The sequence below is a fragment of the Polyodon spathula genome, chromosome 3 (genome assembly GCF_017654505.1).
Source record: "Polyodon spathula isolate WHYD16114869_AA chromosome 3, ASM1765450v1, whole genome shotgun sequence".
NCBI lineage: Eukaryota > Metazoa > Chordata > Actinopteri > Acipenseriformes > Polyodontidae > Polyodon > Polyodon spathula.
Window position 1 is genome coordinate 7,266,480 of NC_054536.1, and position 23,842 is coordinate 7,290,321.

A 23,842-nucleotide genomic window follows, 5' to 3' on the forward strand; every position below is an offset into this window, starting at 1 on the left:
AACAGTCACATAGACTGAAGTGATGGCTTGAACTTTGAACCCGGGTGATAGGGGTGAAAAGAGAGATAATTTTGCAAAATGGAATTTGGCAAGCAATCTCGCAAGAGAAATATGCAGGCTACAATCCAGTTAGTTTGAGCATTGTGATTACTGCAGTGGGGGAGAGGACCTCGATTTAGAGGATGAAGAGCTTTTTGATCCTATTTTTGCTGTAGACACATAAGGTAAGGCAATTCGTGATTTGATTTTGAATTTGCTCTTTTATTTAAGTTCTTGCTCACATATCCATTACCAATATTCCACGACATACTACATTAGTATTATTTAGGACACTGTGTTTGCTGGTTTTCTTGCATGTTGGTTTATTTACTGTATTTATAGATAAGTTACCTGTCAGATTGATCAATTATCAATAGTTATTTAGGTAGGGGATTTACTTTACAATGTTGTAACAAGTCTATTTTTGTCAGACATTATGTCTACACAGGTTTTTATTTTTATTTGTAATTCACCATCTGAAGGGTACATTTAACCAATTTTTTTAAAAAGTAATGCTTGTAGAACAGACATTTTAGGTACAAGGTTTATTTACCACGTTGATAATGGGACTTTACCATACCTCTCTGATTTACCATTCCTGACAGTGAAGACCCCAGTACAGATGACCAGGGAGGCAGGCCAAGCACCACAGGACATCTGGTGAGGCTGACTCAGATTGTGAATAAGAAAGATTTGACAGTTGTTTATAGTTCAGACTTAAATTAAGGCCAAACTCCAATTAGTTCAGAGGGCTGAGTTAAGGTACACATTGCCAAAAGGTAGAACTGCAGGGAATTTGAAGTTCAGTTTTATAGAGTAAAATGACAGCATGAGGAAGTACGGTTCCAGCAGCAGCATCCAAAGACAGGTGCAGCGTCAGAGCAGCAGATCACATGGAGGACAAGCGCAGTGTCAGAGCGGCAGATCACATGGAGAACAGGTAGTGTCAGAGCAGCAGATCACATGGAGGACAAGCGCAGTGTCAGAGTAGCAGATCACATGGAGGACAAGCGCAGTGTCAGAGCAGCAGATCACATGGAGGACAAGCGCAGTGTCAGAGCAGCAGATCACATGGAGGACAAGCGCAGTGTCAGAGCAGCAGATCACATGGAGGACAGGTAGTGTCAGAGCAGCAGATCACATGGAGGACAAGCGCAGTGTCAGAGTGGCAGATCACATGGAGGACAAGCACAGTGTCAGAGTAGCAGATCACATGGAGGACAGGCACAGTGTCAGAGCAGCAGATCACATGGAGGACAGGTAGTGTCAGAGCAGCAGATCACATGGAGGACAAGCGCAGTGTCAGAGTGGCAGATCACATGGAGGACAAGCACAGTGTCAGAATGAAGCAGTCGGGAAAGTCGGCATCCTAGACGATAGCTGTAAACTCCGACTGTTCGAGTCAACAGGCTGCGGCGCCAGATCACATGGAGGACAAGCGCAGTGTCAGAGCAGCAGATCACATGGAGGACAAGCGCAGTGTCAGAGCAGCAGATCACATGGAGGACAGGTAGTGTCAGAGCAGCAGATCACATGGAGGACAAGCGCAGTGTCAGAGTGGCAGATCACATGGAGGATAAGCACAGTGTCAGAGTGGCAGATCACATGGAGGACAAGCGCAGTGTCAGAGCAGCAGATCACATGGAGGACAGGTAGTGTCAGAGCAGCAGATCACATGGAGGACAAGCGCAGTGTCAGAGTGGCAGATCACATGGAGGACAAGCACAGTGTCAGAGTAGCAGATCACATGGAGGACAAGCGCAGTGTCAGAGCAGCAGATCACATGGAGGACAAGCGCAGTGTCCGAGCGGCAGATCACATGGAGAACAGGTAGTGTCAGAGCAGCAGATCACATGGAGGACAAGCGCAGTGTCAGAGCGGCAGATCACATGGAGGACAGGTAGTGTCAGAGCGGCAGATCACATGGAGGACAAGCACAGTGTCAGAGCAGCAGATCACATGGAGGACAGGTAGTGTCAGAGCAGCAGATCACATGGAGGACAAGCGCAGTGTCAGAGCGGCAGATCACATGGAGGATAAGCACAGTGTCAGAGTAGCAGATCACATGGAGGACAGCGCAGTGTCAGAGCAGCAGATCACATGGAGGACAAGCGCAGTGTCCGAGCGGCAGATCACATGGAGAACAGGTAGTGTCAGAGCAGCAGATCACATGGAGGACAAGCGCAGTGTCAGAGCGGCAGATCACATGGAGGACAGGTAGTGTCAGAGCGGCAGATCACATGGAGGACAGGCACAGTGTCAGAGCAGCAGATCACATGGAGGACAGGTAGTGTCAGAGCAGCAGATCACATGGAGGACAAGCGCAGTGTCAGAGTGGCAGATCACATGGAGGATAAGCACAGTGTCAGAGCAGCAGATCACATGGAGGACAGGCACAGTGTCAGAGCAGCAGATCACATGGAGGACAAGCGCAGTGTCAGAGTGGCAGATCACATGGAGGATAAGCACAGTGTCAGAGTGGCAGATCACATGGAGGACAGGCACAGTGTCAGAGCGGCAGATCACATGGAGGACAGGCACAGTGTCAGAGCGGCAGATCACATGGAGGACAGGCACAGTGTCAGAGCAGCAGATCACATGGAGGACAGGTAGTGTCAGAGCAGCAGATCACATGGAGGACAAGCGCAGTGTCAGAGTGGCAGATCACATGGAGGATAAGCGCAGTGTCAGAGTGGCAGATCACATGGAGGACAGGTAGTGTCAGAGCAGCAGATCACATGGAGGACAAGCGCAGTGTCAGAGTGGCAGATCACATGGAGGATAAGCACAGTGTCAGAGTGGCAGATCACATGGAGGACAGGCACAGTGTCAGAGCGGCAGATCACATGGAGGACAGGCACAGTGTCAGAGCAGCAGATCACATGGAGGACAGGTAGTGTCAGAGCAGCAGATCACATGGAGGACAAGTGCAGTGTCAGAGTGGCAGATCACATGGAGGACAGGTAGTGTCAGAGCAGCAGATCACATGGAGGACAAGCGCAGTGTCAGAGTGGCAGATCACATGGAGGATAAGCACAGTGTCAGAGCGGCAGATCACATGGAGGACAGGCACAGTGTCAGAGCGGCAGATCACATGGAGGACAGGCACAGTGTCAGAGCGGCAGATCACATGGAGGACAGGCACAGTGTCAGAGCAGCAGATCACATGGAGGACAGGTAGTGTCAGAGCAGCAGATCACATGGAGGACAAGCGCAGTGTCAGAGTGGCAGATCACATGGAGGACAAGCACAGTGTCAGAGCAGCAGATCACATGGAGGACAGGCACAGTGTCAGAGCAGCAGATCACATGGAGGACAGGCACAGTGTCAGAGCGGCAGATCACATGGAGGACAGGCACAGTGTCAGAGCGGCAGATCACATGGAGGACAGGTAGTGTCAGAGCAGCAGATAACACCAAGGACAGGCAAGGCAGAGCAAGTCAGTGTCAGGGAGCACAGATGAACAATGAGGCAACATACCAGTGAGTACAAACATTACATTTCTGTTTTGTATGATTTTAGTGTTGTATTTTAAAATATTTGAATATGGAAGCAACCAACTTGCTCTTAAAGTGGCACCCAACAATTTGGCCCCTAAGGCAAAAAGTTTGTGTGGTACCCTGCACATATGATGAAGTAAAATGGAGAAAAAACTAAGACCAGGTCCAACATTACAATTTTTCCTTTCCAGTCCGATGTCAGACCCTGTCCAACATCAAAGACGTTAAGTACCGTTCTCTAGTCGTTTTTTTCTCCGGAAAAAGCATAGAAAACCTTTCAATGGCAGGATGAGACCGATAGCAGCTGGGGGGGGAAAAAAAAAGGGGGGGGGGGGGGGGGGGGGGGGGGGGGGGGGCTGACCTGAGCAATACACAGAGGCATCGGCCGTGCACCACAGACCTAGCAACCCACAGAGCACAGACATACCAAACAAGATAGCTGCATCTGCATCCAGCGCAAAGATCACAGATATTTGCAGAGCTTTTTGAAAAGTTATAGTAATAAAATAATGACTTGGATCGAATTATTGAGGAGTTTAGTGATAAAATGAGTGATTAGGAGAGGATTTATCAATATGCACTACTATGATGAGGTATGTGATAAATACAGCAAACAAGGGGTGGGGCTTGACTGGCGATGCAGTACTGACTGTCTTGTTGATATGCAGTGCCTTTTAAACCTGTTTTACTGTGAACAAAAATACTTTTAAACAGTGCATGTGGGGAAAAAAAAGGACCTGACGCGCCTAACAGGCACTGAATAAATGGACTGCTAAGGGTTAAGAATATCTGAAGTGTGATCCTTAAGTTTGATCCTTAAGTTTGAATCCTAATATACCATAGTTTTAAAAAGCTGGGTTGTACTGGAACACTGATCAGATTCATCTCCAGTCTTACATGCTGTTACGTTGCCTTGTAGTATAGGCTACAATTATGACAAGGTATTGTTCATTAAAGATACGAAATTGCATTCACATTTTGATCATGTTACAAAAGAAAATTGCAACATTGTCTAAATGCATTATACTTTTTTTTTTAAACACTTATTTGGCATGGCACACACTTTTTAAAAAGTTTGACATATAGGCCTACTTTTTATACTAAGTCCGTTAACTTAGTGTTTAAAGATCAGTATGAAGATCCAGATGTGCTGACATTTGTTTTTATGCCTAAAAACACCACAGGACATACCTGTTAGTGTTTTACGAAAAGCTTTTTAGATACTGGAAAACTTGCCGTTTTGACTGAGAAAGGGTCAATTATCAGGGAGAAACCTTTGGCCACGCATTAACCCATTTTTGTTGCACTATACAATTTTGAAACAATATTCCAACACAAGTATCTCAACAATTTCACAATTGGCTTTACATTTTAAACAAGACCTTTATTGCAACTCTGCCTATGATTCTGAATTATCCTCTGATTTATGATACAGAATTTTTATGACGCATATATTTACCTTTATGAAGCCTGTCTGATCTTATAAATGCAGACCTGTCAGTTATCACAGATATTGACTGGGTGCTTAACTGGTGGCCTGCATATAATTGCTTTTTATTGCTGTATAAAACACTGCTATCTGCACTGCCTTCAATTGTAACTAATCTCTAGCGCTACTGATTTTCCATTTTTGGGACTAGAAAATTCAGTTTTTCAAAAAAAAGTGGCCAATTGCATTCTCTTCCCACTTTTTATCAACATATCAATAAAATTGGCATTTGAACAAATATAATGTTGATAGTTAAAATAAGTAAATTAATAAATATGACAACAATTCCTTATTTTTTTATTAAGCCTAGAGTTTTTCAATAAGACTACTGTAAGATTGCTGTAATAGTAAGTAAAGCACCTGAAGACATTTCAAACCTGTCAATGTTTATAGACATCACTTGGCTCATTGCTGGCATTAAAATAAGCAGGAAAGCCAAAGAATTATATTACAACAATGCAGAAAACAAATGTCCAGCAGTGTTGTGAGTCATATTTACAGTCTTCCACAAACGTAGTTCAGTCTATAAATTGAAGTGTTTTCAAAATACCTGTTTATCTTATTGCTGGCATTACAATAACAATAAAAAATTAAACAGTGTAATAACAGGCCAGCAAAGTTATGCAAGTAACCCTATGTACAGTACTCCATAAATTAATTTTAGCATTTTATTGTTTCTTTGCTAATTCTGCCTTGTTACTTGCTAAATTTAACAAGAATGTCTGAAACAAACTGTGTAGTGACTACGTCCTCTACACTGTAAAGCCATCAATTTCCTTTAAGGAATGTATAGCTAAAAAAATAGCTTTGAGCTTGTTTCTTCGCCAGATAATATAATGCAATTAAGAAAACAGCCATGATTTAATATTGCTAATTATAGTTTTTAGTAAAAAGGCAGGTAGCATGGAAAGAAAAACTAAATAGTTAAAAACACAGAATTAATTTGGCTTACTTGGGGAAAGCCCTGTCCGAGTGCAGCATCTTAGATTTTCAGCACAGAAGAATGCAGTGCTTTGTCATTCCTGCCATCTTATTTGCTTTCTTGTTCTCTACGTGTTCACGACTGGCAACATGATCTTTGAATGGTACTGACTCATACATGATCAATGTAATGACTACAAACTCATACAGATTAGTTTTTTTTTAGCTCCATCTTTTACCGAGACTGCATTTTTTTTTCTTCGTTGGTGCAGCTGCCACGAGAAGTTTCAGCAGACACAGCAAGTCACATGAATAAACTCAACTTGCAAAGACTTAAAGTGTGTATTTGACAATTAATATTTATTACACTTTTACCAGTTTCAAAATGCTTGAGATCAATATTTCTGAAATGGGCGTTTAAAAAAAAAAAAAATTTAAAAAAGGGAAATAAAAAACATAGGGGTATTGTGACTTGTATTTAAGGGAGTATTCTCACTTCTAAATAATGCAGAAAGATTGTGCTTTACCGTTTAGTATTCAATTATACGAGTATACTCAAGTTAAAAACTGCAAAGTTCATGAACAACACTCTGAGGCAGAATCGCCAAACGCCTGCTTCGCCCACCCTGTAGATTTGTTGGATGCCAGAGCGAACTCTGCACGAATGTGATGTGCATTTTTAGAGGGTAAAATCAGAGAAATCAGCTGCAAGACAGACACATGCGTATCTTCATGCTTTGCAAAAATGGTTAAGTTTACCTTGAGATGTCGCAGTCTCATTTAAGGTTAATGTTTCTGATAACTTGCGAAACTATGTGGAGGTTGTTACGAGTTAGAGGCCTTAGAGGGAACACTATTTACGAATGTTTCTTGAATATAGGATTACAAACAAAAGGAGAGGTTTTAAATACACACCCTAATATTGTAATAATACCAGCATTATAATAGTTGTGCAGGCATATCACTTTTTAGAAAAATAATTGTGTGATGGATTTCAAAGCAGACGCATTTGAAACCCTCATCAATGGTAACGTCTATCTAGCACATATACATCAGAAAACTTGCGTCGCAAATTTTCAATCGTGTCATACACAGTATCTTCCCCAGTTTCAGGCATGGGTCCATACCACTGTTATATGAATCATTATCTGTGAAGTGTAGGTACAATAAATAAATAGGTCATTTTGACCAGTACCAAACCTGACGCGACTTCCTTACAACCTGTAACACCAACAAATAAGTAAAGAAATCTCCTCGTTTTATTCTCTGTAGATACACAGGCATCCATTTTTCACTCTCAGCTGTGTGTATACAGATGACCTGGTCTGTCAAGCACATTTCTTAGGGACTGCTGCCACCAGACTGTAAAAAATAAAACTGCATATACTTTTACAATACAGTGTTCTTATTTTTTCATTGAAGCACGTTAGAGACGTGCTAAACTCTGCAAAAGCTCTTACAAGCACTTGCACGCTATTCTCATGGGAGTGACAAATTTGGACTTGAATGCGCTCCATGTGGAAATCACGGGATAAGCAGCCGGGTGGTTAACTACATACATATTTTATTAAACATCCACTTTTTGTTTTAAAATTGACAGAAATTTAGTTATCATCATTTCACATTCGTGGCAGTAACTGTAACAGTCCCTTTGGTCATTGCCCGTCCAAACTAAATTGGGGCCCACCAACATTTTCAAGCCTAGTTCCGCCACTGGAGTAGCCTGCGTTGCAGCTTTTTTTTTTTTTTTTTTTTTTTTTTTGCGCGTAGTAAGTAAAGCCTACCAATTTTCTTGTTAGTTTTCAGTTTTTTAATATGTTGGGGGGGTAGGGGGTTGGTTTGTATGTTTTCTTCACAATTAAACAAAAATTTCCTATAAGTGCTTACTGTAGGTACATATTTACAATTTTATTTAAAAAAAAAATCCTATTTTCTCTTTTTTGATCTCTGTATGCTGCCGATCATGCTTGAACCGCATGTTTTATTGTGTTGGTTGTATGTGAAATTTCTAAATCATTGCCCCAAGTAAATTTTGGTCACAGTCTCAATGGGTAAATTTCCTGGTTACATAAATATGTTTTAAACTATTATACTTACAGTTGAAGACAATAATAATATCAGTAATAAAACAAATTTGAAATTAGATGGATATAGTAATTGTGTCAATTTAATACGCGATTAAAACCAAGATTAATATATACAGATACTTTTGCAAGGCACTGTGTGTGTATTTTTATATATATAAAAATCGTGAGATTATCGCAAATACTTTTTATTTTTTAACTCTTTGAGTAGACCTGACATATTTACGGAATTACACACAACAAACCCAGTCACAAAATGTCAACAATGTCTGGAAAACGGCGAGAAATACTCTGTGGGAAAATAATAAAAATTATATTCAATTCCAATTTAAATTCTTCTACTGAATCAGGTGTTAGTGAAAATATCAGTGAAGAATATTTACCTTCAACATCGAGTGGCCCAAGCTCAGACAGCGTGACAAGGATCACTGACCTACGTTTCTCACTGCCTTCACCCTCACCACGCGTTTACCCGGATGTGATGCACACGTACTCACAACTCTAAGTGTTAATTGCTTGACAGCGAGAGAGAAAGATAGATAGATAAACAGAGCGATAGATAGATAGATATGATCTACTCATATTACTGAAGTTGGTCAGAGCCAAAACTTACAGGGACCAAGTCGAGACTTACATGAAATGGATACAAACACACCATAGTTCAGCTCTACTACAGGCAGAACGTCCGTGTTAGTTGTTTGGTAAAACAGTTTGACGTGCATCCGCTGATCCAGCATGGTGCCTGGTTTATCACCATTGACCAACGATACCATTAATCATTTTCTACAATCACACAAGTGAATAAAACCACCACAAGTATGTTAGTAAAATGTATTCCCTTCCACAGCTACATAAGAAATCAGAGTTTTCTACAAAAAACAAAACTATTGATAAAGACGATTTACTTTCAGAGGTTAAAAGAGAGTGGCACTGAAAAACAGTTAATGTTCACTGGACATCACCTGTAATGGAACTCATAGAATACACCTGTGTACTAACTATTAAGACCCAATGTCAAAGCATGTGGCCTACCATTGATATTGCCAGCAGTTAAAAACAATGCAATGAAACACGGGAGAATTTGTTTTTAATGGTAAGGAAATCAAAGCAATACAGCTGTGTACCAAACATCAAGACAGTACCTCCAAATGTACTCCATGCAGCTGTAACGTCAAGTCACATGACATCAACATAGCAACCATATTAGGTCAAAGGTCACTGTCACCAACACAAAACCATGCAGCAGGGTAAGAAACTAACAAAATTGCGGTACTACTCCAACGGACTGGTACCTTTTGAAACTTAGTCTTTATGTGACGTGCCTAAGTTGGAATCAACAGCTAGAAGTCCCAAAAAATTAGGCTTACATTTTATTTTCCTAAGACAAATTAAAAAAAAATAAAAATAATTTAGATTTTGTAAAAAAAATTTTAAATGTATTATTTTTTAAGACACCTTAGTAAACGATCCTACAGATCAATCAATCAACTGTTTGCACCTCTATCTGGTCGATTACTGAGTAACTACTGTACTGTGTGCTGAGAAACTGAGACTGACAGCGCCAGACAGGATGACAGGAATCTGCTGTCACCTTGCAAACCACGAAGCTCCACCCGAAATTGACATGGATGACAAATAAAATGCTTATTTTACTGCTCAATATGTGTTGCTTCTTACAAAAAATGCTGGCTGGTTGTGGAGTTGGGGGATACAGCCTGTGAGTGATTAAATAACTACAAAATTACTACCTACAATTTCAGGGCGAAATTGTTAGCTGGGTGGATACGTATTTTTATTTATTTATTTTTTAAATTAGCAGTGGGAGAAAACCTCTTTAGCAAGTACGGTAGAATCTGCCAGAACTGGCAGACACTGAATCTGGATAATAATGACAGCAAATACAAAAGAAACGCAGATCTTTTCAAGACAGCTGTGGGACTTTGAATAAATGGATTTGAATATAGGAAGAATTGCCTTTCGATTTGTCAGAGCCACCAGTGAGTGTTTTACCTTTAAAAACACTGCTTGTGAAGCATCCACACTACAATTTGACAGAACAGGCGATTTATTTGCACTATGCGGGACCTTATTTTTCACCCCATTGGTGCTCGAGTCCTGGACCACTCGCAGTGTCTGGTTTCCAAACAAGCCAATTATCGCTCACTTTAAGGTGCACACTACGATTACTGCTCTTTAGCAAATACGGTGTGAATAAAGCTAATCTCATTATACAGTGTGGATGCCTCATTTAAATACATTATCATGGATCACCATACAAACCACGTTCATTCTGAACACCGTAGTGTGGCACAATAAAATCAGTGCATCATAACATGCCCCCTATTTTGCATGATAATGAACACAACTGCAATAGTAAATATGGAAATCAACGCGCACACTAATTGTGTGCCCCTTCGTAAATTAGGCCCTTTATTTCTGAACGATAGTGTGTGCCATTAAATGCAGATTTAATGGGAGGTATAAGAATTGACCTTAAAATATATTTGTGGAAACACTAAGGTTTCCCCACAACTTAAATACCAGTACTTAAGATGCAGTTTTGCTATTAAAAAGGGTTCACTGTTTTTGTATGCCATCCATGATCAAACTTAATCTAGGGACTCACAAAGTACATGAGTATGAAGTCAGTAGGGCTGTGTATCAGCAGTGTCTTAACAATACGTACATAAACATAAAAATCACACAAGTGTCTCATTTGCTTGTGCTGATTTGACTTTTGGTTAAATGCGCGTCAGACCCGTTTTGCTTTTGTTTCTTGTATTTTACAGAATAAACATTTCTTTAAAACAAAATTACAAAATCAGGGCTCCAGACTCAGTTGTTGCCTTGGAAGCCAATGGCTCCTCGGCCAAATCCAATTGCTGATGCCACTTCAGGATCAAGCTGGTTGCTATCATATTCAACCACTTAAAATACAACAACTTGTTCAGACACTAAAGTAGCAATTTAACATCTGTACTCGTTTGTTGCCACATTCTGCTGAATGGTTAATCTATGCAGTGGATGATTGCAATGAACTCCACATGTTTATTTTTCAAGTGTCATGTCTGGAATTTGTGACGGCATCCCTAATTGTGTACAGTGTAATATGGGAAACAGCATGGTGCCGTGCAGCAGCTCTTCATGCTCAGTAACAGTGAAGTCCTGATCTGACAGCATGTCACACAGACAGCTCTTATGATTACATGCTACAGTTTATTTTTGAGTAAAAATAAATAAAGTTTAAATTGCAGCGAGTTGGTTCTGCTATTTACGATATTAAATACTAAATCAGGGGTGGCCAATCCTAGTCACGGACAGCCGCAGGGTCTTCGTTCCACCCGAGTTCTCAATTAATTGAACCAACTGTTTTCTTAATTGGTCAACAACAACATGTTTCCTAGGTCTTTGGCTATTGAAGATTTAAAGAGACCCAAAAAACCTGCAGGACTGCAGCTCTCCAGGACTAGGATTAGACACCCATGCACTAAATGTTTACACAACACTCGAACATGTTTGGTCACTGTCACAACTGCTGTAAGGCGCTAGGGTTACAGTATTATGCTGGTGTTCATAATACAGCACCTACCTGCACTAACAAGCATTTGTATTCGATGAAATTGTTATTAATTCTATTCGTTACCGTCCTTCTTGCACTTCAATTTATTAAATGCGTGTTTTCCCCTTACAGACCGACGTAATAGCACAGTCATATATGTTGACACAAGGTTTTAAAAAGGGAAAGGCAGCTTTCTGTTACAGGCGCCAATGAGCCTAACCCCTACAAAAACTTTACAAATTATTTCTCACATTTGCAACCATTTTAGCCCCATCCTGGAGCCTATAAATTCGAGCCTTACACATTTTACACACAGCATGACTCTTCAAGTACACGAGGTGAGTCCACACTGGATTGTAAACCTGCCAGTGCATATCATATTTCAAACCACTTGTCCAAACCCTGGACGAGTGAGAAGAGAGTCAAAGAAATCCTTAAGTGCAATTAAAAAACGGGCTGCCAAAGGACTTTGAACACTACACTGGTTATGATGATTTTAATCTTAATTACTAATCTAATCTAATGCAGGTGAAGGGACAGGTTTAACTGTACAATGAATTTTGATTGCAAACTTAAAATCATGTTAACTAGATTTCTCATTTGGATTGTGTACGAAATCAAGCTAAGGCCGCTATACCTAGTGATAATTAAAATGGCTCCTATTTCCAAATATAAACTATTTAAATAGTCTATATTATACATACCTTTCCTTTCAGATTTCTGTACTGGGGTGGAGGATGTGGGTGGTGGCAGTTTCGATAAAGTAGCAGCTCCATTTGCAGCAAAGGATTTCTTTGGCTGGTGACCAGGTAGTAGAGTAAAGGGACTAGAAGAAACAGTGCTTGGGGCAGAAGCAGCTGGCAGAACCACTGGTTTGCTGTTGTGCTGTTCTGGGGCAGCACTGCATTGAGTCTCTGCTCTGGGCAGTCTGTAGTCGCTGTCATTGTGTCTGCTTGTCTGAGACAAAATATTCTGAGGGTGCGCATTACCGGCCTCACTGGAATGCTTCTCTTCCACTTTAGTTCACGTTCAAAGTGATGTTGCAATGAAAATAAAGGGGAAACGTAAACATTAGAATGGTGTTCACAGTAGCGACGGCCTAGAGAAAGTATCATGCCACCTACTGCTGTCTCACAACTAGGCGCATGTGTTTTGCTTTATTAAAAGGAACTTTATGAAAGTCTTGATTCTTCAGTCCCCTACTACAACCTCTGTCCTCAACACCGAGGCCACCAAACTTTCAATTTAAACAAACCTTGCACCTTGCAATCTTCAAGAGGGTCAAGGAGTATGTCAATCACTACCCAGTCACACAGTAACTGAAACACTATCTAGCAATGCACTTCACCAGTGCAGTTCCACCAATGACAACACATCAACAAAAACCAATGCATTCTGGGAAATGAACGGACGTGACCATTTTTGCCTACCAACTGTATACAAAACTAAACCAGTTACTTACTTCCACTGGAAAAACCACTCGTAGCGGTCGCTTGCATGGCTTCTCTTCTGTAATCCCTATCTTTTGGGAAACTGTTAACGACTGCCATTTTTGTAGCTTCTTTTTGTCTCTGCTCTCTGAAAAGGAAACAAAAAAAGACAATTAAAAAAGGTAAATATGTATTCTCTTTAAAACACCATAAGCAACATGATAGAATAGTTTTAGAATGAAGTACCTCTCCAGCCACTCTTTGGGTTTTTCCCACTGTGAAACCTCGGTTCTGCAGTTGTAATAGTATTTCTTTCCAGATGAGCTAATGTGTTCTGACCAATCATCTGCAGGTTCAAAATGCTGCAAGAATAAGGAGAGGTTTTGTAATAAAAGGTACACACATTAGGTTTAAAAAATCATATTGCAACATTTGTATAGTTTGGCTTTGGTAAAGTTGGCTTTATTATAAAGTTTTGACCGAAGTTGTAGATTGTCTATGGCAGGGAAACGCAAGCTGTGGACCGTTATCGTCTGACTGCAGTCCAGTGTATTAATTCCATTTCACTGAACGAATATATCGTAAATATTTCTCAACTTTGTTGACTTGCTTTTTCTAATTTTTTGTATACAAAGCAGCATACCATTTTAATTCATACTGCAGAGGTAATTGCTTCTCATCAGCTTAAGTCTCCAAATAATTTCATTAGTTGGAGTCTTCTCTCCTTTTTCAAATGCACAAACCCACTGCATTGAATGAATCCATTCAACATTGAAGGCTTGTCGTTCACGTCACTGCCCTGTGCTTTCTGCTACCTGCTACAAGTGAATAACTCGTCAGCTTAAATAAAAAACGCTTCAGCAAGTAGATATTTCATTTGCTTTGCATTATTGTGCAATGCGTGTGTATATGGTAACAATACAATATTAATGCTTTGTTTTTAATTGTTTTGTATATGTTCGTGATGAGTATTATGCAGTACAAAATAAAATTAACAGTAATTCTAAGCAGAATTGCACACAAAAATTGTTATAAACATTAGGTTAAACTAGTTTCTGGATATGCAGCCCGTGATCAGAGTTTGGTTGAGCACCTTTGATCTATAAAACCACACAGCAGGTACATAGAAGGCTAACTAGAATTTTAAACCTCCAAACTTTCATCCCCCAAATTAGAGAGTTCCATTGCAGGGAACTACTGTACAACAGGATACATTCAGTTAGAGGTCTAGCTTTAGCTTTTGTTTTACATATAAAAGAAAAAAAAAGTGTAAAACTGTAGAAAAGCAAACCAAATCTGTGAATTACTCATTACTAAAGTTCTAATGCACAAGTCCCCCTCTACTGCAATGTAAACCTCAAAACAAGGATGTTCACGTTAATATATGTCACTTTTCTGCCATGGTCCTGATCTGAAAGGGTAACTGCTGTTTTTAATAATCTCACAGGATAACAGTACAGGTAGATCAGCTTTCAGCAAAGATTACAGTAAGTGGATCAATCACTCAGCTAAAGAACCAGATAAGAATGGCCTTTGTATTTTTTGGAATTATATTAGGTTTAATTTCTAAATTACAGCATCTAGTATCATTTAAAAACTTCTTATTTCTAGGAAGTCAGCAAGACACAAGTTTCAGATTAGAATAAAACTGCTTCAGATTACAATAAACCCAATGTTAAATAAAGTGTTCTTAAAAAAAAAAAAAAAAGTTCTTAGAAAAGATCCTTTAGAAAAGTGAATTATTCTTATTTAATCATTTCTGAATTTTGAAACAATACATAAACACAAGTATCTCAACAATTTACTTTAAATTTAAACAAGACATGTATTATGGCTCCTCCTTTGAAACATCCTCCGATCACAGATATAGACTGCATGCTTAACTGGTGGCCTGCATAAAATTGCTTTATACTACTGCATAAAACACTGGCATCTGCACTGCCTTCAATTGTAACTATCTTTCCATTCTTGGGAATACCAAATTCCTTTTTTCAAAAATAGCAAATTCCATTTGTTCCCACTTTTTATCAACATAATAATTAAATATGGCATTTAAACAAACAATATTGGTAGTTAAAATAAGTAAATTTAATATTACCACAATTTTTTTTTGTTGCTGCAAGCACCTGAAGACACTTCAAACGTGTCGATGTTTATAGACATCACTTGGCTCATTGCTGGCATTAAAATAAGCAGGAAAACCTAAGAATTATATTACATCAATTCAGAAAATCAAGTGTCCAGCACAGTTGTAAGAATCATATTTACACTCTTCCACCAACACAGTAGTTCAGTCTACAAAAGGCGTTTTGAAAAGACTTGTTTAGCTTATTGCTGGCATTTACAATAACAATAAAAAATATAAACATTTAGTAACAGTCCAGCAATGTCATGAGAGTAATCCTATGTACAGTACTCCAGAAATTAAGTTTAGCATTTTAATGGCATTATAATAACAAGGATAAAATACGACACCGATAAAGGCGTGCTGGCTGACAGTCGTTGCTCTAAAAAAGGTTCAATGCTATGTATTACCCAATTGTAATTTAAATAGCGCCCCTTTCAATGTAAACGCTTAATTAATCGTCTCAATGTTTCTTTCTTAATTCTGTAGTGCTATTTGCAAGATTTAAGAGAGGAGTGTCGCCAGATAGAAATCTTTATGAAACCAACGGTGTGTGGTGTAGTGATTACATCCTTTACACAGGAATGTGTTCAATTTCCTTTAAGGATTGTATAGCTAGAAAAACAGTTTTGAGCGTAGTTCTTCGTCGTCAGGAAATATAATTCAGTTAAGAAACGGCCATGGTTTAAAATTGCTAATTATAGCTTCATTAAAGGCAGGTAACGTGAAACGAAATAAACTAAAATATGAAATAAGCAATTCATTTAGCTTACTCGGGAAAGCTCCGCCTTGAGCACAGTACCTTAAGTCTTAGTTTTTCAGCATAGAATGCAGTGCTTTGACATTGTTGCCGTCTTATTTGCTTTCTTATTCTCTACATGTTTACAACTGGTATGACATTTAATGGTATTGACTTGTACATGATCATGCAAGTTAGAGCAGAACTTTAATACTATCGCACCATCCTCCTATAGATAACCAGACTTCTTTTAACTCTGTCTTACTGAAACTGCTTTTTTTCTTCATTGTTGCAGCCGCCATTTTGAAGTCACATGATCAATAACCTTAATAAATAAATGGCCACGGTATGTCTTCAATTACTATACATTTAAAAATTGTATTTTAGACTAACGTGCGGATTACATTTTTACAAGTTTCAAAATGCTTGAGACGACTTCTGAAATGGTTGTTTTTTAAAAGGGAAATAAAACAAAAACCATCAAAGTGCGAGTACAGTGATTTTTATTTAGGTTCAAGGAAGTATTTATTCTTCTAAATAATGCAGGAAGATTGTGCTTCACTGATTTTAGTATTCAATTATATGACAAGTTAAAAACTGTCACGTTCCTGAGCAGCACTATAGAAGAACAACTGCCAGGTGCCTGCTTTGCCCACCCTGTACCAGTAGATTCGCTGGTGCCCGAGAATACTCTGCACTAATGTGACATGCATTTTCACAGAGGGAAATCAGAGAATCAGCTGCAAGACAGACACAAATATGCTTATGTTAATGCTTTGTAAGAATGGTCTCAAAATAACAGGCTTACCTCGAGAGGCTGGAGTCTCGATTGAGGTTGATATTTATGATAACTTGCGCAAGTTAGTAAACACAGTGCGAAGGTTGTTGCCAGTTACTGTGAAAAATGCACGCATTTTAGCCTCAGAGGGAACACTGAACAGCAGTTAACAAACAACTGAGCAGACACTGCAGTCTGAACAACTCATTTGACCACTATCACTATCAAGCTCCAGCCATGGGTAAATCTTCAACTATTTTGCCTGAAAAATCTAACTTGCCCTTCACTAACATCTCTTATTTGTGATGTTGCATGACTAAGGCTGTATCTAAGCCTCTAATCTAATTTATGTATTAGTCAGTGGTATGTGACTGAGTTTAGTAAAAAAAAAAATACCCTGAATATTTATTTTGCCAAATTACCCTTTGTATTTATTCATTATAAAAGTTGTTATTTTTAAATTGTATTTTATACCACTATTTTTACAATGGAAATATTGTACATATTTTATTTTTGTAACAATTAGTGTGTGAATCACTCAGAACACATTGTGTTTGTCTGAATTAATTTCATCAACATAACAGCACCTCTATTTACATTTTTGTTGTTTGATGAATGAGTATGAAATCGCCTTGATGCCCTTAGGTTGGATTTATGTTTTGCCTTTTTGCCCCCTAGAACGTCATTGATGCCCCTGAATTTTCACACCCAACAAAGGCAACATTAAATTCATGCCCCGAGTCAATTAGAATAGGAACTCCGTTTCATGTCTCATCCAAAGGACGAAGCACAGGGAGGTTAAGTGACTTGCTCAGGGTCACACACACATAGCAAGTCAGTGGCTGAGCTGGGATTGAACTGGAAGCCGCCTGGTAACCCCAACCCCCTTTCTCCAATCACTGGACCACCAAACCCAAAAGTTTGTGGGAATGCCTTTTTCAAAGCGAAAGGATGTATCTGAAAAAATATTGATCTGAGCCAAATGTTCTGTCTAACGTCCTCGCTCACTATAATCTACAACACTTGATTCCAGAGACTGTCAGACTGCAGCAGGTTGTTTTTCAAATATAGTAGAACCTGACATACCTAATGCAACTGGTTCCAGGGTACCATCAGATATGTGAAAATATCATTTCTCAGGAGTTGTTATAATACTTTGTATTAGCAGTGTGTATAAAAAGCCAATGCATAGCACAGTATGTATACTATACAACCAGATAATTATTGCACATATTAAAAACAAAGCACTGTAATACAGTATTTGGCAATTTACAAAACAGCATTCCAAAAACAGTTACCAATGTACACTCAGTGCTTGCCAAAGTAAATTAACAGTTTTTGTACCAAAAGTGAAAGTTAACCCAAGACACTGAAAAAATAAAAATCAAAGGTGTGCTGGTATGCTCCCGTGTGGGTTCATTTTTTTTAAAGCAAAATTTCAATAACTGAGTTAAACATTTATGGGACTATTTTCCTAAAGCTTTTCTCAGCTGAAGGGTACCTGACAGACCATTACAAGTTCAAGGTAAATCTAGGTTTTAAAGTGTTGTTTTAAAGAACAGTTTCTCAAATAGCGAGTGCCGTCTCGATGATGGCTCTACCGTTGAACTTGATTTTCATTAGCGCCCTCGCCTTCAGCTTGGGATGCATAGCTCAGGGTTAGAAAGTAACGCTCACCCGTGTTGAATTCAAACTGAGGAGGACTAGTTGATGTCTGTGTCTCAGTAGTGCTGTGGGCGAGTGCTTAACAAAAGTAAACTCATGTTCACATGCTTGCATTTAAATGCAGGAAAATAATTTTCTAACGGGGTGTAGTAGTGATGAAGAAACATTCATAATGCTTACAAAACTTCCCTCATAAGCCCTGGTAATGTAGAATTTTGCATTACTTTCAAATATGCAAATGTTTCAATGAATTTTGTCTGTGAAAAAGTATTCATTGTCATGGTTTAACTGAACTTTTGGTATAAATCGAAATGTACTTTTTTGAAAAAGCCCAATTGCTTAAACACACACACACTTATTTGGTAGGTCAACCTTTAACACTAGAACCGCCACGGCAGTCATTTTGACGGTTTTCACTTTTAAAATTTAAGTTACTGTGCATGTGTTAAAGATCCGCGGTTGTCTGTTCTTGCTACTCCCTAAATACATGTATTAAATCCTGAGGCATTTGAAAGTCAGAAATTGCAAAAATAAAGTTAAGCACTTCTACCTACATCTGCCAAAAGTAGTCATTTTGAACGCTTGTTACAATACATGCTTTTATTGTCAATATAACCTACAATACACTATATTTTATATGTATACAAGCCAGTTTGTTATCTCTACCTCTGCTGAGTTTACAGTAAACAAGTACTCTGTGAAAGCAAAATCAGCGGTGTCCAGTTGCTGTATTTTACAATGTACTGGACATGGCAGCCATCAATTCCTTTGTTTTGTACAAAGAAAGCACATGGGGAAAATATCATCTTATGATGCTAGCCACGGAGAAACATTTCGATCAGAAAACTGCAAAGCGGCAGGGAAATGCATCTCAACCTGGACACAGTTTGCATCAAGCGACACACGCAACAGAAAACAAATGCCAGGTAACCAAATGCAATAAAAATAAAACTTCTGATACCCATGTCCAGTGTGGAAGAGCAGTATGTGGTAAATGCACACAACAAGTTGATAAACGTTACATCTGTGTGGATTATGCTAATATGGCAGCTACTTTGAAGTATGTTTCCCTTATTGCGCATTCCCGTTACATAATGTGAACAGAGTTATTTTTTTTTTATAATTATTTTGATTTTACAGTTGTGTATGTGGGCCCACATATAACCAGTCTGCAGCTGGTTACACAATATTTTCTTTTAAATTGTTTATTTTATTAAAGGTTTTTCATTTTTTGAAGTCGTGCTATGTAGTAGTCTAATGTGAAAAAAAAGCCTTATGTTTTTGTAAATTACTTCGTTTTTACAATTTTGCATGTACATATAGCAGTTTACATAATACCTTTTGAAATGTTTATTTTATTATAGTTTTTCATTTTTTACGTCATACATTATATGCGCTAATTTCGAAAATAAAGCCTTGGCTACTCACTTCAGCTATGTTGTGTTGACGTTTTTATATGGTTTTGATGTTTAAAGTGTAGATTTAGTTTATAAAACCAGAAGTTTACATTTCAAGTATGGCTATGAATAAATTAATAGCGTAACGCATCTTAAGTATAAAAGTAATTTTACAAAAATGTGGGGATTTATACTTTCTTTTTACTAGATTTGAGTAGAAGCGATATTAGTTATTTATTGGATATGCACAATCCATCAACTTGTGAAACTATTTAAACATGAAGATGTTTAAATAATGATAGAAACAAATGTTTATAATGATAGAAATGAAATGGTTATATATGAGATTATACAATATTTTAAAATACAGAGACCGTAAACCTCATGGCAATGTGTATGTATCAATTAATTTATGTATTTACTTTTCAGCAAGAGTAATGCAGGGTAAGATGTTAGCTAAGTAAAAATAGCTGTACAATGTTTTTAAAAAACTACATAAATGGAAACAAGTCTTTGCAGAATTTGATGGAGCCTACTGTAAATATAGTATGCATTTTAGTAGAAATATATTTTTTAAAAATAAAAAAATTCAGCAGTTACAAAACAAATAAAGTCAAGAAAATCAAAATTCCACAAAGCAGCAGTAATAGCTGGCAATGATTTTGTATCTGATACAAACTAAAACACCTGTACACCAGTTGAATTTAGCTTAGATGAAAAGTGGAAAAAGACAGGCAAAGACATTTTTATATCTAAATAACTCCAAGTACTTATTACAGTTGTAATCTTAGTATGTTACTTAAATTTACTAGCAAAATTAATTCAAATCAAAATGTGTTGGCTTGGTTGCTACGGTCCTGGCACTGCAGTGTGACAGGGTGCTTAACGGTTCACAAAACAACTGGAGCCAAACTGCAAAAAGGGCAATCGAGATGCCTCTTAAATAGCAAGGGGTTTGTTTTTGATTGTGTACAGTATTCCATAATAAGTTGATATACAATCACAATAACCAATATGCTGCATTGTTAAAATTCAATATTGTGTGTATAGTCACTTATCGTGATATTACCAATTATCATCCCAAAACTAGGCTAGGGTGTATGTGTCCTCTATATCAAGGGTTCCCCAGCTTTCCAAACCTACAACAAAATAACCAAGCCTGGGACCCGCCACCCGCCAGTGATCAATATATATGGTACCATCAACCAAGAGTGATTTTCCAATAAAGTCCAAGAAAATTGTTCTGCTACCTATAATTTCTTTGGTTTCCACAATCCCAACCCCAAGTAGACAAAACCCATGCAACCAAAGTTTTTTTTTTTTTTTTTTGCCCTTTCTGAAGACTTCGATCATGCACTTATTCTCTGCCTCTGGACCTGAACTTCAGTTTTAAGGCCACATGCAGACCGCACTGAGAACACAACCCTTATTAATACTTACTTTTACTGTAAACATGCAGAAATCCATTTGGCCAATACAGTAGTAAGAGTAGCTGAAAAAGCTACAGTAAAATTATACCAGCAAGACCATTATCCATTTTTTTCAGAATATGAAATGGACAGCTGAATCAGCAACAACATCTACAGATGTGTGTATAAAACTACACCTCATTTACAGATTTGCAATACTTTTCAATTGGAACAAAATTAAAATGATCTGAGACTTGATCCTTCAAGGTGATGTGTTAACAATGACTCAGGTTAAAACAATTAGTCAAATATAACTGTAGTGTACCACTTGTTACCAAAATGAACTGCTTAAAATACAACTTAACACTAAAGCGATAGAAACAGTAACAATTTTTGTTAACTCACTTGCTTGTTGCCTTATTCTGCTGAATGGTTAATCTACACAGCTGTAAAGTGCAATGAACTTAGCACATGTTTATACATATTTTGTAAGCACAGCGTCACATTCGTTTGATTTCCAAACCATTCTTTTTCATAAGCACAATCCAAGAGCTACATTTAGTGAATGGCAGTTCTTCAACTGCAATCAAGTAAGCTGCAATACATTTTATTTTTAATACCTAAACGTTTCTCAGCTGTAATTTCAGTAGCACACTGCTCTGGCTATCGGTGTCTGGGTAGATGTACACTTTGCAATCACAGTCCCAGGTAGTTCTAGTCTTCTGCTTCCACCGTTCTTCAAATGGTCAGTTTAAGAAATAAACTGTTCTCCCTGCAACAGCCAACACTGCTTTAATACACTTTTTTTTCATTATGGTAACATCCTAAATTGCTATGCTTGCTTTAATGGCACAAAAGCTGCTGCACAGTTAAATCACTGTCAAACTTCTGACAGTAAACTATAGAACCAAATCTGTATCTCGAACAGCTGCAGCTACTAAACAAGATGCAACAGGAAAATCTGTTTGTGTTGACCAAAAACTTTTGTTTAGGTAAAAGACAACAGTGGGTTACTGGAGTACAAAGAAAACTTAGCTTGGTAAAGTTATTTTTTATTTTTTTAATTCTTGCTTTGCATTTCAGCCCTTCATTCATTATAAATATTCTTAATTTAAATTTTTCAGGTATGTTGTTAATGGCACATGTGCAACACACAACTCTTCAAATTTGTATTTGTTTTATTTTCGTTGTACTTGTTCAAAATTGCAATTGTTTAAGCTAAATTTTATACACACGTGATACTTACAGATCAACATCATTGCACATTCACAGTGCCACACTTTTAAAAGGAAGAGAAAGCATTTTGTTGTTACAGGTGCCAATGGTGCCTAATCCCAAGAAAACAGTTGCCAATTTTTTTGTCACATTGGTGACCAGTTTAATATCAGTCTGGAGCCCTGATGTATAAACTATGCCTTGTTCCACAGTGCCAGAGGTTAACACAGTATGGCAGGGAAATATTTTATTTTTTATTGGACACCAGTAAAGGATCATCACTGAGAAATCCTAAAAATATAGCTCTGCACGAATTTAGTGTAACGCAAAAAGCAGAAACCTAAAAGGTTGTTTAACCTGGCAGTCAAATAAGGTCAGAGGTATAAGGTCACCAGCAGTCACAAAACAGCTACATTTTCCACCATCAAACTTGACCTAAGAAATCACTGATGAAGATATTTCCCCAGAGTATAAATCCAACATCTCAAAGCATTAGGTCTTTGAGAAACAAGCTGTATGTGTCACAGGACAATCAAAGGGTACCGTTACATTAACAATAAAAGCCATGCAAATGATTTAAGATCCCAGCAGCTGGAGATGTGGCATCAGATGTGGTGGATTTACAAAGAGGAGTCCCCACCCAGTGGAATTTTCACATCAAAGAGTCTGTATGAAGAGTATTTCCAAAGACAAAACATATACTTACTGCATCTGAAGTTTTACTTTGATTACTGCTTGGAGTAGAAGAATGTGAATTTGAGCTATGAAGAGTACTGCTGTGGTTGTGTGAATTCTCTTGTGGAGAATAACTGGTGCCTGAAACAGAAGAAAAAAGTGGTAAGTACTTTATTAATGACGATATGACCTCCGTCTACAGTACTAGAGGTACCAGTGAAAACAAGGAAAGAGAACACTTGGATTACTTTCATTCATCTGTATTCATTGTACCAATATATAGAACTTGTAACCAAAGTTACACCAATCATGCATCTCTCCTCTCCTGCCAGAACTAGCTTAAATATGCACATATATCTGTAGATGCATATGGGCAGCATATGGAACAGAGAAACACTGGGAACCTGCATATTACACAGATCCAAGTCTGTATACTAAGGAATGTATTTTAATACAACAAGCAAATTAATCTTGCTGTATTTGTCTTTACACATGTAACTCATGGTACATGACAAGACTAAGAGGTGGAAGATTGATGTCACTCATACTGTGGATCCCCGGCAGCAGCCAATTTCGCATTGTAATTTGTTTGTAACACATAGTTTGTTATAATTGTAGCTTGTGTTTTTCAATTTTTTATTAATTTCATTTTTCAGTGCTTATTTTTAGCTATTTCAGCAATAAGTAAATATTTTCTGAGCTTGCTTTTTATATACTGTATGAAATTACTTTTTTCAGTTACTTTCATTTTTTTCTGTCATAATATGTAAATTAAGTGGACAGTACTTGCACACTTCAATTGTACCTTCTTTCCTTT

At 38.1% G+C, this 23,842-nt stretch overlaps 1 protein-coding gene across 4 annotated transcripts in view; it reads right to left on the reverse strand.

The window, feature by feature from the left end:
* The window catches only part of LOC121311646 (WW domain-containing adapter protein with coiled-coil-like), a 46,045-nt gene that overhangs the window by 13,490 nt on the left and 8,713 nt on the right, over nucleotides 1–23,842 (reverse strand). For 3 of the 4 annotated variants that reach the window (XM_041243983.1, XM_041243982.1, XM_041243981.1), the window contains exons 4-7: nucleotides 23,057–23,166; nucleotides 13,269–13,384; nucleotides 13,055–13,170; nucleotides 12,297–12,608 (exon numbers count right to left, since the gene is read on the reverse strand). In XM_041243983.1, coding sequence (XP_041099917.1) covers nucleotides 12,297–12,608; nucleotides 13,055–13,170; nucleotides 13,269–13,384; nucleotides 23,057–23,166 — 654 coding nt within the window. The remainder of the gene's footprint in view (nucleotides 1–12,296; nucleotides 12,609–13,054; nucleotides 13,171–13,268; nucleotides 13,385–23,056; nucleotides 23,167–23,842) is intronic. The other variant, XM_041243984.1, reaches the window with a different exon arrangement.